This window comes from Ahaetulla prasina, chromosome 2 (assembly GCF_028640845.1).
Source record: "Ahaetulla prasina isolate Xishuangbanna chromosome 2, ASM2864084v1, whole genome shotgun sequence".
NCBI lineage: Eukaryota > Metazoa > Chordata > Lepidosauria > Squamata > Colubridae > Ahaetulla > Ahaetulla prasina.
In genome coordinates this window covers 97,984,665-98,000,425 of record NC_080540.1, presented here as the reverse complement: position 1 = coordinate 98,000,425, position 15,761 = coordinate 97,984,665, and the positions used below count along the sequence as shown (strand labels likewise).

Below are 15,761 nucleotides of genomic sequence, written 5' to 3'. Positions count from 1 at the left end.
ATATATATATATATATGTATATATGTATATATGTATATATGTATATATGTATATATGTATATATATATGTTTTCTGAGGTTTTCACGGGTGTTTGTATATAGGTCTTTGGTTGTTCGGGTTTTCTCCCGTGTAAAATTGGAAGTGTCTTGGCGACGTTTCGACGAAGTCTCATTCGTCATCTTCAGGCTTCAGCTTCGTGCTTCTGGGAGCAATGTGTGATCGCAGCTGTTTCTTCCTTTTAACTGCTAGTGGGGGTTTGAACTGATTGGGTGGGAGCTTGGCTGTGCTCTGATTGGATGGGTTTTTTCTGTGCTCTGATTGGATGGGGGTGTGTCCTGTGTTGGTGGGGGCTTGATTGTGCTCAGTCTAGTCTGTGCTGCAGGGGGATTTGAGCTGGTGAGCTGCATAGCTGTTGTTTGGCTTTGTGGTGGTGCTACATCTTCATAGTGGGTGTCAGTCTGCTGCATGTATGGATTGGAGGGGTTTGAAATGGCTAATGTTGCAGCTGCGGTCTGGCTTCTGGTCCTTGGTCGTGCTTCATGATCAGTGTGGGTTTGGGTCTGCTTTCTGGGTGGATGTGCGGTGGTGACATCCTGTGTGGACCTCGTGAGTGTGGGTCTGGTGTCGTTCCTCGTGTTAGGGACTCGTTTGTCAATAAGGGCGGGTTTCCAAATGGCTGGTAGGCGGAGGTGTCATCTCGTTTGTTCAGGCTGTGTGGGCGTTTTCCTATCCCAATGGCTTCTCTGATTATTCTGTTGTTAAAGTGTTCAGTTTGGGCGATAGTTCTGGTCTTTTTAAAGTCAATATCGTGTCCTGTGACTTTAAAGTGTTGGACCAGGGAAGAAGTTGGTTCCTCTTTTTTGAATGAGTTCTTGTGTTCTTCAATGCGTATATATATATATATATATATATATATATATATATATATATATATTCCTTAATTTTGCATTCAGATCAGGAAACTGGATTTAGATTTAGAAGAGTGGACCTATAGCAGCCATTGGTGGGACTCCATTTTATCATAGTTGTGTTATATTCTCCTGATTTTGATTACATAGCTTGTTGTATAATTGACTCCAGAGGTACTCCACTCAACATGTCATTTACTATTTCAATAGCATCCCATTTAATATTTTAATTGTGATGCTTGGGTATTATTTCTTTTCTTTCCAATGCCAGTGACAAAAAATTTAAGTGAAAGACGAGGTACAAAAGCATCAGAGATGTCTCCGATGCCACTGAGGTCCGTTGGCCAAACCACAAAAGCCCACTTACATCAGCAAAACAGAATAAGTCAAGTTCTTCAAGTTCCAGCAGTTAATCTGTACCCCATTCGGAAAAAAGGACCAGCAAAAGACCACGTTGCTTTTAGTGAGTATTTTTTCTACACTGTTCTATTTGGTGGCTCATACAAACCATAAAATATATATTTATAAAAACCTAATATCAAAACATAAAATAGCATTTAAAAAAAAGGTCTTTCTGAAACTCTGATCAAAGTTGAATCTAAACATGCAGTTTGTTAGTCTTAACCTCTGTAGTTTTAATCTGCATTGCATTTTCTGACTTCCTGAACTTGAAATGCATTTTGGTTCTAGGAAAAGAGGTTTATAGATGATGTCCAGGAATAATCATCAAATCACCTTAAATATCTATGGAGATTCTCAGTCATCCAGGTCATGGTTGTCCCATAGGTGTTTTTTCAAAAGCAATTAGACTTTGTTCTTCCTTGAATACATTTTAAGGAAATTGAACAAGCTTCTTGAATGAGAAGGGAAATGTCTTCAAAGAAAAACGAAGTCCAGTTGTCTTTTGAAAAAACACCTTTGGAAAATCACCTTGAGCTCTCCTTGATGGAGATTTCGTCTTGTCCTAATAACCAAAAATCATTAATTTATCTGATCATATTTATTTTGTAAATATACAAAACTGTTTCTGAGCGCATACATTTGTCTTTGTTTCATTATTATAAATTTAGGCAAATGAGCTAATATTGTATCAAATGAATAATCCCATAAATTGAAATCATCTTCAAGCCTTTGTTTAATAGATTTTTGACAGATTGTAGTCTGAAACAACTCTGAAAACATTTTCTTTTTCAAAATTGGATAAATCTAACTTGGATTTTTCTTCCTGCCCTACAACAAATGTCCCTTTTCATGTTTTGGCTGCAAGCGGAAGATCGCAAACCACTCCCAGTTACATATAAAATTTGATTTACAATTAAAATTATAGTGAGAGTTATTTGAGAGGAATATGGGAAATATATTTCAAAACTGTACTTTTGAAGTCCTGGGATAGCCCTGGGATTGAAAATAGAGGTATTATATATAGGGAGAGAAGAGAAAATAGCACATAGTAGACACACACCCCAATGCAAATTTAATAAAAGTGCAGCTGGTATCCTCTCATTCTATAGGCTGCCTGTCAAATGGCAAATGCCATTCAGAACTGGGCTTTTTCTAAGTCTAATTTAATATTTTTGACAACCAAACTTATCTAATATTATTCAACTTGAATCTTGTTATTGTTGTTATTAACATATAGCTGATATATGGGTTTAATGATAGCTAGCTAGCTACCTATAAGTCAGTATCAAGCAACTGCTGGCCAGGTGTTTGAAATGTGCTCTCATCAAGAACTGCCTGGTTTAAACTATTTAGTTAAAGAGAAGGGAAGTGACATGAAGCAGGAAGAAGGATGACTGATGTGAAGAAGTTGAATTTGGACAGAATTTTAAAAGTAGCTTCCTTCCATAAGGGCAGATTAAACTGCAACCAGCTTTCTTACATAACATGGTAAAAGATGTTAAGAATAAGGGATAAATTAGAATAATTTAATTCTGTTAACTCTTGTGTGTAGGGTGGAGTGTGCTTCTTTTGTTCCACTTTTTTCTTGTAGAGATAGTTCAGAGAGCTGCATCTCTACCCTATTGAGGTCAGGATTTTTGTTGGTCAAAAATATATTTTTTTCTTCAATATTTTTTTAAAAGAAGTCAAATCAAGTAAAACTCTTTAAATTACAGCCCATATAATAGGCTCTTAGTACTAAAATGAATATGATTAATTTATCGTGTGTTTTGCAATTTTGTAAATATATAAATATCATATTTTACTGCCTCCCCAATTTATGTCTTGATCAGATTTACTTGATGAAAGAGTTCAAAAATCATTGAGAGTATCTTGGGAAAACAAAATGAAACAAAACAATAATTTTAGGAATATTCCAGGCTGAATTATAAATGTAAATATTTAATCTATAGGTGCAGGTTCTCCTCAGAAATCACTTAGTTTATCTGAAGAACCAAGCAGTAAAAAGCACACAGAAGATGACATGTCTATGGCATCATCGTTGCATTCCAGCCCTCCTGCTTCCCCTCAGGAATCTCCACGCAAAGGTAAGAGCAGTCTCAGCCTTGAGACTGCATCATACTTGGTCTGACTTTGCCTTCTTCAGTACACTCAAGGTATTTTAGGCATTTATATTGGGCCATATTTTAACTGTGGAGAACAAGATAAGCTTAATACATTTATGAAAAGCTTGTTGTGTATAGTATCTAAATGTGTTTAAAGTATTTTAAAATAGCACCCAAGATATTTTATGGGCTGCCTTGGATAAATTCCTAATTACAGATAGATTGGTTATTGATTGCAGTATCCTTCCAAAACTGCTGTGTTCTTCTGTGTGCTTTAAAAATGAATACATTTAATAAAAGCCACAGAACTTTGTGTATATTTTTTTGTTTGAATATTTAGTTGGCAAGTTTCATTTTACTGAAACTCGTCAAACTTTACTTCTGCTGGAATTTGTCTCGATAACCATGTGTTTTAGTTTACTTTCTTATGCTTCTAAGGTTACTATTTTACATTTGTTGACTGATTATTATTTGTTGTTGTCAGGACTTTTTCCTTTAAGAATAGACTTGGTTTGACAAAAGTAGACCCTGCACTGATCAGCATCTCATTACAGAACTAAAATTAGATGATCTGTCCTTTAACTAATGAAACATCCACAGTTTTGTCACTATCTATTTAACTTCAGGATAGTGTACCTTTCTGTACTTTATCCAAGTGTAACATTATGTATATTGAAGAAAAGCAGTTTATGTGATTTGTTTTATATGTTCTTTTCTTTATAGTTAGTAACTCACAGAGGTCTGAAAACTGCCAGCTTAATCTGTCTGGTTCGTCTTCCTCTCTTGCAAGTGAAACAAGCAACAAGAACAGTGGACATCGCAGCTATGGAATAGGTGGGGCTTATTTGCAAAAGAAAATCCAGCAGATGACTAGCAAGACAGCAGAAAGATCAGTCAGTATCGAAAAGCGAGAAAGTGAGGAGGATAGAGGCAAGCCGGAGCCTTTGTACAAAGCCAGGAAAAGAATGGGGTCCCCCTTTGGAAGATTCAGGGAAAGAAGTATCTCCAGGGAAAGATCAGCGTTCACCATTCGTATGGAGCCAGCAGGCACACGAGAGAGGGATAGAAGCGAGAAGCAAAAGGACAGGCCCAGTGTTGAAGGGCATACAGTCAGCGACCATGGAAACAGTAGCTCACTGATGTGGCTGTGTCCACAATTCAGACCGAAAAGAAGGAAGACAATATGACATGTCATGTCATTCAGCTCATGGCATTGCTGTGCCCTGATTTTCATAGATGTTAAATATTTTCTGTTAATCGTTGTCATTTCCTCCCCTCCCCTTGAGATGGAAATGGCCAGATGATAAATATATTTTTTCTATATCTTGTTCACTTTGAATATTAATATGAATCTATTAGTAGAAGGGGGGGGCATTTGCCTCTCTTTAGGCGATTTAGAAAAAGACATGCCAGAAATTCTGATGATGATCTCTGAACACTGATTGTTCCAGCTATCTTTTAGGAAACCAAGCTTAGCCCTTCTTAAGTATAAGGTTGTGACTTTCTTTCCATGGAGCTTGGTTATCTTTATGTATCAGGCAAAACAGTCAATCAGTCAATCAATCAATCAATAATAGGCTACATAAAATTCTGGTTTAATTATGCTTTTACTATCATTCTTTCTAGCCCTTAGTCAATCATATGGTACCATATGCAATTCATTCATTTGTGCTAATAATGGTGTGGTTGCTTTGTCACATAGTTGGTTACTTCCCATGAAGCAGTTTTAAAAATATACTTATAGTTCTGTTGGTGAAGATAATTCATGCAGATTGCAATTATATTAGCAAAATAAATAAAACAGTGCAGGAAAGGCTTGCTATGCTGCTTGAAATATTTAAATATTTAAAGCCATAAACATAAAATTCAAGTCTTACTGTTTGCTTGGAAACAGTATTTACTTGGAAAGAAGTCCAAAGACTCCCAAGGAATTTTCAAAAAACTTAAGCATGGATCAGTCACTTTTCATAGTTTGTTTAGAATCCCAGTTAGTTACAATATACAGATTTAGATTGTGCTTTGCAATTTACTATCTAAGAGGAAGAAATTTCAATTGTGTATATTTAAAAACTTCGTAAACTATAATTGCTATTATAACATTGACATGGTATGCTAAAAATAACTATATACAGTTATTTATTTATCTGAAATGCATGTCTTTGAAGTAATGTGTAATTTATAGACCATAATTTATACAGTTGTAGATTATTTACTTTTAAATAATATTTTTACATAATTTATGTAATCAGATCATTTAATTTCACATCCTAAATATTTTAATGGATACAAACAAATATTATTTATATAGATATTAAACGGTATATCAGCATAACAGCCAAATAACTATTGTAAATGTATCTATTTTCCTTTAAGTAATGTTACTCTCATTTGAATAGCTCAGTCATGATCAATCAATGTTTTAATTCCCTTTCATAAACATTCTTAAAATTAGAAGATTTTGATATTTGGCTGTAATAAATTAATAATTTAATTTTTGAGATTACCAGAGCATTGTATAGAGTTATTAAGTACTTCAGAGACAGCAAATGAAATACTATACAAATGTTCATTGCCTTGGTAGTGGCAGCATATAGTTGAATTTATTTGATTGATCTCAGCTGTTGAAAAGGATTGGCCGTGGTTAATATTTGGACTCAGGAATTGAAAATTCAGCCAAAAGAATATCGAAGCAAATGAACTCTTATGATACTGCCAAGAAAACTCTATGAATTTAACCATAAGGAGTTGAGATTGACTTGAGAACTCATTTACTTTTTAATGGGGTAACAAATCTCATCTATGAACCTCAGAAATACAGTATATTAGGGAAGAACGTATTTTAGTGATTGCTTCCGCTTAATCTACAAACTCATTATATCTCACATTTAAAAAGAAACTTGTGAATAAGAGTATTTGGCAGCCTTCCCCGCCCCATTGCTTTATCACAACCATTGGTCAGGTTGATGGGAGTTTTGTAAGTTCTTGCAACATATCTGGAGGATGTTGGGTTGGAGAAGGTTGTTAAAAGGCATTAAGGAGGAATAATGTACATATTGTGGGGGATGTTTTCTGCAATCATCAAGCCGGCAAGATGTTTTTAAAACATAGTACTATTGAGTAGGAGAAACACTGTGAGAGATGTTGTGTATATTTTCCTTTGTCATAGCTAGTTTTGTTAAATAAGCTAGTGTCTTTTTAATTCTAAACTGGGAATAACAATATTTACTAGAATATATAAAGTACCTATATGCATTTGCATACATAAGCAAAAAAGACACTATGAGAAACGTAAAGTGTCCTTAGGTATTAGGGTATCTTAATTTCATATTCTAGGTGGTTTCTCAATAAGCAGAATCACTGAAGAGGAAAATATTGTGAGAGAGAAGAGACAGAGAGAGCTGTAAGGAATATATTAGGTATTCTGACTCTGAATGGATGATGAGGCCTTGCTTGAATGCAGCTGGTAAACAATAGTTTGGAGTGGCAACATTTCCTGTTGCTTATCAGGAGGTAGGCCCAAAAGTACCTGGCAGATCTGGAGAGATTAGTAGTTTTAGTTGATCAACAGAAGGGGAAAAGGGTATTAAATAATCCTTTTGAACTTCTTTGTTTAATGTTTGTGTTGCCCATCTCACTGTCAGGTGACTCTTGTTGTGTTTGACCTTTTTAATGTAAAAAAGAAAAGACATTCAAAACTCTGTATTACGTTCATATTTGACCCTCATATTCTACACAAGGGGTATCAAACGCAAGACCAGGGGCTGGATCTGGCCCGCGGGATGCTTAGATCTGCCCCACAGGCTCCCCCTGGAAACAGTGAAGGACCAGTCCATGGTGCCTCTGCCAGCGAAAATGGAACTCAGGAGGGCCGCATACTCTGATTTTTCTGGTAAAGGGTTGCAGGAGGCTGTCCCAGCCGAAAACAGAGTTCGGGAGCCCGTTTTCATGGGCAGAGTGATCGGGCCACCACAGGCGCCCCCGACATGAGTGATGTAAAGCTGGCCAAGCCCACCCCGGGTGAAACACAACCCTGATGCAGTCCTCAATGAAATCGAGTTTGACAACCCTGTTCTATACCTTTAGGGTCTGTTATATCAGCTAAAGCCAAAACTATAAATGTGTTGTATGTACTGTGAAATTTCTTTTAAATTCTGAATCAGCTTTCAGATGCAATCTCAAATAAGAGATTAACTTTGCCTGAGACTCAGTTTAAGTAATTGAAAAACGGAATACTAATGTTGAAACTTGTATGTTCTGATCTTTTTAAAGCTAAAATCTAGAACAGAATATAGGAGCTTCAACATTTATAGTCCAAAAGATTAAAAAGCTTGAAACTTAATGCAGCTTAAATTTGTAGGAATCCTGCACAGTAACATAGTGTGAGTCAGCTCTAAGATTGATATATAATGATAATTGATTCACAATCAATGGAAGAGATTATTCTTTTCCTGTACTGACAGATAAACTGACATCTTCAGTATTGCATGTATCATTCACAAAAAATAACTGTATATGCCAGGACGGATATTTCCAGAGGAATACTAGAAACAGACAGAGGTAGCTCATATTTCACTCTCCATTTATTTTTAACTAAACCTACTGAAAAAGTAGACATTCAGATAAACTATAGTCACTGTGTTTAATTTTTTTTATTACATATAGATTATATTCCTTTCTTGTCCCCTATAATTCTTAGTTCAGACTGGTAAAGAACAATTACCTCCTTAAATAAAGATTTTCCATATCTAGGCAGCTTACGGATAGCTGGAATGCTAGAGAAACAGAAAGAGCCAAAAACGTTTCTTCTTTCTGTTTGCCCCATACTTATATCACTTTGAAGATTCCCCAGCAACATTTTAAATTAAATTCATTTTAAACAATGAAATTCATGGATTAAACTATTTATGACCTTTTTTTCTGTTACCAAAAATTCAAAAATAATTTGTAATGCTTTCCGTGCAGGTTTAATTCTGGCCATCACAAACAATGGAATAAGATGATAAAACATTTCTCCATTTTAAAATGCAGCTTATAGATAAAATATTTGTATAATTCCAACCATTAACCAGGTCAAATGATTCTCTTTTTCTACTTGCAGTATGTTAAGGTATACACACATTATCTTATAGTGATGTATATAGAATACCGTACAATGTAGTAGGGAAAGAGACAAAGCAAAGCTGCTAGAATTCTTTCCAACTCCTCAAATAGTAGTTCTGCCTCAAATCATGAGACCAGAAGAAGGGTGTTTTGAATATAGGACATGTACAATTGCTTCTCTTATCAGAGGGCACCATAAGAGTGCACATTTTTATGTCTCCCCTAGATTTTGCTGGATCCACGCCATTTTTTAAATTTGGTTTTTTTTCCCAGCGTCTTCACCGCATTTTCCTCATTTCAGAAACTGAAGATTGGGTTAAAAAGTATGTTTTTAAAAATATAATGGTTAGAAAATAAGAAACACATATATTATAAATCATCCAAAGACCTACTAGAAGATCTCAAGTCTATTCTGATAAAGCCACAGTTAACTATAACTGTCTCCATAGCAGAAAAAAGATAGTTGCAGACAATTTATCACAAATGAGATGTTAGACCAATATTATTCCCATCATATGCTAAATGAGAAACAAAATTAAAATTCTATATAATTATATATTTTCTTAAATATCTGGTCTTTCTGAAAACAAAGGCAATCCTCTAGCACTTTTACCGTGTATGCAAATAGAGTGAAACAAAACTTGCAGAGAATTCAGGCTGTACTTGCAGAGCTAAATCAATATGTCTTTCTTTAATATGTTGATTAAATAGAAGCCATGCAGGAGGTATAGCATATAACTGTGCAAACAGAATGACTTCTTTAGGAGAAAGCACTCAACCTGCAGAAAAAGTGTATGCATTCGATTCTATGGAGTCTGTAGCTGGCTCATTGCTTTTGACTGCAGTATCCTTTTACTTGATCAGCTGGAAAGCAGTGTTCCTCCTGGTTTGTCTGGCTTTTGAAGAAGCTGTACTTGCTGCACTTGAAAGTCCTGGTTGGTTTAGCACATAACAGCCTCTATGAAACAGATCGGTGAAAGAAGTTACACAATTTTTGTCCCTTAACGTTCAAATTAATTCATAAAGGAATTATTCCATTCTCTTGCGTTTTATTGTTTTCCATTGAGCAAAAGGAATTCGTATAAAACAAATGGCGAAAAGTCTTGTAAGAAAAGAGAGAAAATGGTGAAAAACTATTTCTCAAGGAAAGCTATTTTGAATGGCTGTGTGATTACGCTTTCTCTCAATGCTGTCTTCTCATGTCATGTTTAGGCTATGCCCTGATCCCGTCTGCCAAATCTGAGAATTTTTCCGATTCCAGCCATAGTGAGATCTCCTCACGATCCAGCATTGTCAGCAACTGTTCTGCTGATTCCATGTCTGCAGCCCTTCAAGATGAGAGGTGTCTCCCTCAGACGATGGTGATGGATGCAGTTGGGGCAGGGGAAAGGAGGGAGCCCTTTCAGCCACCACTTGAATACAACCAGTCTTGCCCTGGGTAAGAACCATTTCTTCCTCCAGGATGGTTAGTGATAAGTCTTATCTTTTAGAAACTTAAAAAAAAAAGCAGCTCATAAGCTATTTGAACAATTATACATTGAAAATCTCACAACAAATGTTTTAAGATAAATTAACAAATCTCTAGGGTTTTTCCCAAGGCCCTTGGTTTAATGGCCCCTGTGGGAGGAAAAGAAAAGGTCCATCTGAATCAGCTTCTGGGTTGGTCTTTGCCTGTTTCTTTCCTGCCTCCTATCCTCTTGAGAGACCCTTCCCACAGGACAGGTGGTACTAATTGACTGGTGTGCCATAACATCGAGATGTTGCATTCAAGTCATTTGCTGCTTGTGTTGTCACCACACTCAAGGGGATTATTAGCCTGCTGAAAAGCTGTCTAGCATGTCACAGAAGGGCAAGCCGTCGCTTCTGCTGAAAGAACCTCAGATTTAGAATTCTCCCCAGATTGGAAAAGCTTAAATTGGTGTGATAATATAAGTGGGAGAAAATGCATGGAAGTGAGATTTAAACAAATTCCCTCTGGTATAGCATGCTTCAAACGTATTAAAAAGACAAAAAGAGGTAGGTGTTGTTTTTGTTGTTGTTTAAGATACAACATGATGCAGTGGTTGGTAATAGATGTTTCATAGTTCTGCCATGCAAGGAGGAGATGCATTTCCAGGCATGAGCCCATTGTATGTAGTCACCCTTCTGTTTTTTTCTGTTATGACTGAAAAGCCAGCAAAAGGCTAAAGAATGGCTGTTGTTTTAAGAGCTTTGGTGGCCCTGGGCTCTCAACAAAATCCTAGACACATTCACATAATATTTTTTGAAGCACAGCACAAACCTATGTTTTAATTTCTACTGATTATTCCCTGTCTTTCACAAAGAACATTTTTTATTTTTTATCAAATTTATGTATCACCCATTTCACTGTCTAAGTGACTCTGAGCAGTGTATAAGTAAAAAACAAACGTAATCCTTACCAAAGGATTTTACAAAATAAAGATCCCAATGTTTAATACCCTAATGGAGTGTTTAATAATAGTTTGCTTCTAAGATGTCTTTTAAATACAAAGATGAGTTTATAAATATGTTGTAATTTCTGTTATTTACAAACAGGAACATATGAATATTACTAGTCAGTTCTCAGTGGAAAAAGAGAAACAAAGATAAACTATATTTTCTGACTTTGGAAAAACTTGGCAGAAATGGGCAATTATTTTATCTAGAAGAAAATCATAGATCAAGCTTGTTATTAGATATCCCTGGGCAAACAATAATTAAGACTATTGCCACATTCAGTTAATATTTTTAAAATGTTGAAGGAAGTGCAAAATATATTTCTTTGCTCTTTTGAACTATAAAACATTGCAATTTTAACACTGATTCTGTCCCTACTGATTTGCTTGCATGGTCATTTCAACAGCATTTTTGTTTTCCTTCTAATTTGTGCTGTCTTTAGTTTAAGCTGGCCGCTGCCTAGACCTCCAGTGATCCGAGGGCTGCCTGTTCCATCTTCCATGAGCACTGAGGAAATTTCTCATGAGCACCTCACAATAGAAGCAGCAGATAGCGGCCGTGGAAGCTGGACCTCTTGTTCGAGTAACTCTCATGATAATTTTCAAAACATACAGAACCAAAAGGGGTGGGACCTCTTAAACTCTTACCGCCATGCTCATTTAGAAAGGGCCATTGCTGAAGTGGAGCCATCCAGCTGCTGTCCTGAGGAGATTCATTTGCAGTCACACAGCCATTCAGACGGTAGTCGGCAACTCAAAACTGGTATGGACTTCGACCAGTCCCGGCACAGCTGGGCTTCGTCTACTTCCCTGTCAGACATGCAGGAAACAAACTATGGGACCATAAAACGAAGAGGACTGGAGAGCTTAACAGCAGAGCAAACTGAAGTTTTGGACGCTAAAACAGGCAGTGACACAGCTTACAAAACTGTCACTTCAAGTACAGAACATGGCCTCATAGGTAAGCGTGATGAGCAGCCAGTGGATGTTTCCACAGCTGTTGTGTATTATGTAGTTGAGCTGTTAAGGAACGGTTTCAACAGCCCTCAATGGCCAATTTGCATGTAAAAGGTTCTTCTTGTACACATGTCTTCAATCAACTCAAATCCTTCGCTGGAGTGTCTCCAGATCTCCTTGGGGGAAGGGTGGGATTTAAAATAATAGGCAGCATGTTTTATTGACTGGCAGGGAAGAGAGACAGCTTGTCTCAACTTTGGGACTTTTTGTATATTTTCTGATAAGAAATTTCTTGCAGATCTTTTGTTAAGAATTTGATTTTTTTGACCATTCACACTAACTATCACCAATCTGGGGAGAAAAATTGTGATGAATAAATCCAGTTGAGATATTTTACTCTCCAGCAATTTGGCAATTCATACATTTTTGCCTTTATTTATTTATTTATTTATTTAATTTAATTTTTATACCGCCCTTCTCCCGAAGGACTCAGGGCGGTGTACAGGCAAAATAAAACCAACAATACAAATATACACAATTTAAATACCCTTAAAAAACTTATTCAAAATTAGCCTGATGTTAAAAATCATCGTCAATTAAAACCCCATTTAAAATTGGTAAAATTCCCTTTTAAAATCCAATTAAGCCAGCCCCGCGCGAATAAAAAGATGGGTCTTCAGTTCGCGACGGAATGTCCGAAGGTCAGGTATTTGACGTAAACCAGGGGGAAGCTCGTTCCAGAGAGTGGGAGCCCCCACAGAGAAGGCCCTTCCCCTGGGGGCCGCCAGCCGACATTGTTTGGCGGACGGCACCCTGAGAAGTCCCTCTCTATGGGAGCGTACGGGTCGGTGGGAGGCATGTGGTAACAGCAGGCGGTCCCGTAAGTCCCGTAAGGCCTTGCCTTCAAGACAGGAAGGAAATCATCTTCATGTATCATTTCCCAAGCTTGTCGTACTGGCCATCAATCAAACACCTATTATTGTAGGAAACAACTATTTTTGAGAAGAAACAGACTCCATGCCAAATTCCATTTTTGTGATTGAAGATGAAAGATGTCACATAAAATACCTTCTTGTGTCATTTGTAGCATTGCTTTCAGACAAAAGGGTACTTAAGAAATTATTCTTCTTGCACTGAATCAAAATGTTGTCCTTGGATAGTAACATAGAATAGATTATCTATAGTGTAGACATTAAAAGATTAACTATGGCATGGGCATACCGTGTATTCATTCTCTTTGTAGATTAAGAAAGCGCAATACTATTACATGTACATAAGAATTGCCCCCTGGTTCTTTTGAACCCCCTTTCTTAAAGGGCATATGTGGGCTGCTACATTCTGTGGGCTGCTACATATGTGGGCTGCTACATTCTAGATGGTGACACTTCTTCTCCAGTCACATAAGCCACACCCATATACTATGGAAGGTAATGCAAAAGGAATATTTTAAGGCATTATAAAGCCAGATATAATGGGAAGAATGCATAGAAAGGAACGGTAGATTATGCTCAGTGCTTAAGAAAAAAAGTGTTTTTTTCAGTGTCCAGTGGTCTCTTTTCCTAGATGATGTCTTCGCATCTATATTTATTTCAGATTTCAATTCATGTTTAAATGAATCGTATGCTGCATAGTATCATAATCATTGTGCCAAAGTATACCTTGCACATTCTGTGAGAAAAGCTATGTTTGCCTAACCTAATCAGCTACCCATCCATTTATTACTCTCCAGCTTCGCAATGACATGGCTATGAGGAAAGCAATTTAGGTATTTAAAAAAAAATATATTTTAGAGTTCTGTTTATTGAAAGTTTAGGGTCCATCCCCTGAAACCTAATGCCTTTCTTTGCAATTGCTTTTGAAAAGCATATCTCATTGAACAGACCTATCTAGGCAATTTGTTATTTGTTACTCTTCTTCTGGAAATTTCTATATTAGGCTGTTTTTGCACCCTTTGACTGTCAGGTCAGATGCTTGTCAATCAGTTTTGACAGTATGGATCCACAATCTTCTGAAAATAGAAGAGAGAGAATAATAGCATCCATTAAAGTAAATGAAACAGAAATATTGAGAAATCGAGAAATACTGTTCTAGCACCTAGATTTTTTTCCTCCTTTTTTCCCCATGCAGTTTGTTTAGTTTTTAAAAACTTCTATAGTGCTTTCTGCTGATGAAGAGTTCCAAATTTCGTAGTGCCAAATGGGAAGAGAATTGCTGACATGTTAATTAAAGGAAAAAAATATAATTAGCAATAATAATGAATTTTGTTTAAGAAAAGATAAAAGCAGGAATACCAACCTTTTAGCAAAAAAAAAGAAAAAAAGAGCGCATTGGTTTAGTGGTAAAGGCGCTGGCCGAGAAACCAGGAAACTGTGAGTTCTAGTTCCTATTTAGGCATGAAAGCCAGTTAGTTCAACAGCCCCCAACCTTTTGGGCACCAGGGACCGGTTCCATGGAGAGAGATTTTTCCGTGGACCAGAGGAGGCATTGTTTTGTGTGCTGCCTGCATCCCTTGGATGGGACTTTGCTTGTTTGCCTGGCCTAGTTGCTGGCATGCTGCAGACCAGTGCCAGTCCATGGATCAGGGGTTGGGGACCCCTGAATTAGTGATGTTGGGCCAGTCATTTTCTCTCAGCCCAACCCACCTGACAGGCTGTTGTGGGAAAAATAAGAGGCAGGAGTATTGTATGTTCACTGCCTTCATCCAAACTTATTTTTAAAAAGTGGGATAACAATATAACAATAACCCATATAACAAATAGGTAGAATGAAACCCAGTTCATAAATAATTTGCTTGTATCATTACTTTCATGTCCAAAAGCAGGAGGCCATGTATTAACATTTCATTCATAAAGGCAAAACTAACATTGCTGAAAGTTTGTGGAGGATTATAACTGAACTCCATAAATCCAATATCGTCTGCCCAGTCAAACTTACTCATTTCACAGCTTTGACCCTGTTCTTGCCTGACTAATTTTAGCAGCTGTCTTTCCCCCCCCGCCCCCAAGGATGCAGAATTAAACCACACTTTAAAAAGAATTACTCAGATTCATAATACAGCTGAGAATTAGAACACAACACACAATCATCCGCTTTCTACTTAATCAAAATACCTATTTATAATGGAATGTTACTTTTTATTTTAATATCCCCAAAGAGGCTTACTCCATTCCAATAAAAGAATGGTTTCGGTAAAATGAAGGCTTCATTTGGCAGTCAGGTTTTTTTTTTTAAACAATTTCTGGAAAACAGCTCTTTTAAAATTGAAATGGCTGCAAATTGTATGCCTTGTCACAGTAAATAAACACAGTAAATAAACCAGAAGCCTTCAGTAGCTTTAGCAGTGACCCTGATTTGTCTTTTGTAGATGTGACTGGATGTAGAGCAGAAAGCGTAAGATAGACCATAATATTTCAGTGTCCTTTTTTGCTCCTCCCACCCCATCAATATATTCTTCAAGATTTCTTACTGCATTTGTTGCCTTTTTTATACAGGTAGTCCTCAATGTACCACCACAATTGAGCCCAAACTTTCTGTTGTTAAATGAGACATTTGCTAAGTGGATTTTGCCCCATTTTACAACCTTTCTTGCCACAGTTGTTAAGTGAATTACTGCAGTTGATACGTTGACTTTGCTTGTCAGAAGGTCACAGAAGGTGGTCATATGACCTTGGCACACAGCAAAGGTCATAATTACGAACCAGTTGCCAAGCATCCAAATTTTGATCATGTGACCATGGGAATACTGCTTCACACGATCGTGTGAAAAACGGTCATAGCTTACTTTTTTCAGTGCCTTCAACCTTTGAATGGCAGCTAAATGAACTGTTGTAAG

The 15,761-nt window shown here is 36.8% G+C and overlaps 1 protein-coding gene across 4 annotated transcripts in view; it reads left to right on the top strand.

The window, feature by feature from the left end:
- Positions 1-15,761, top strand: part of RAPGEF6 (Rap guanine nucleotide exchange factor 6) — a 150,627-nt gene that overhangs the window by 124,134 nt on the left and 10,732 nt on the right. For all 4 annotated transcript variants that reach the window (XM_058168507.1, XM_058168508.1, XM_058168506.1 and 1 more), the window contains 5 exons: positions 1,181-1,372; positions 3,264-3,398; positions 4,140-4,250; positions 9,729-9,954; positions 11,416-11,933. In XM_058168507.1, the coding sequence (XP_058024490.1) occupies positions 1,181-1,372; positions 3,264-3,398; positions 4,140-4,250; positions 9,729-9,954; positions 11,416-11,933 (1,182 nt within the window). The remainder of the gene's footprint in view (positions 1-1,180; positions 1,373-3,263; positions 3,399-4,139; positions 4,251-9,728; positions 9,955-11,415; positions 11,934-15,761) is intronic.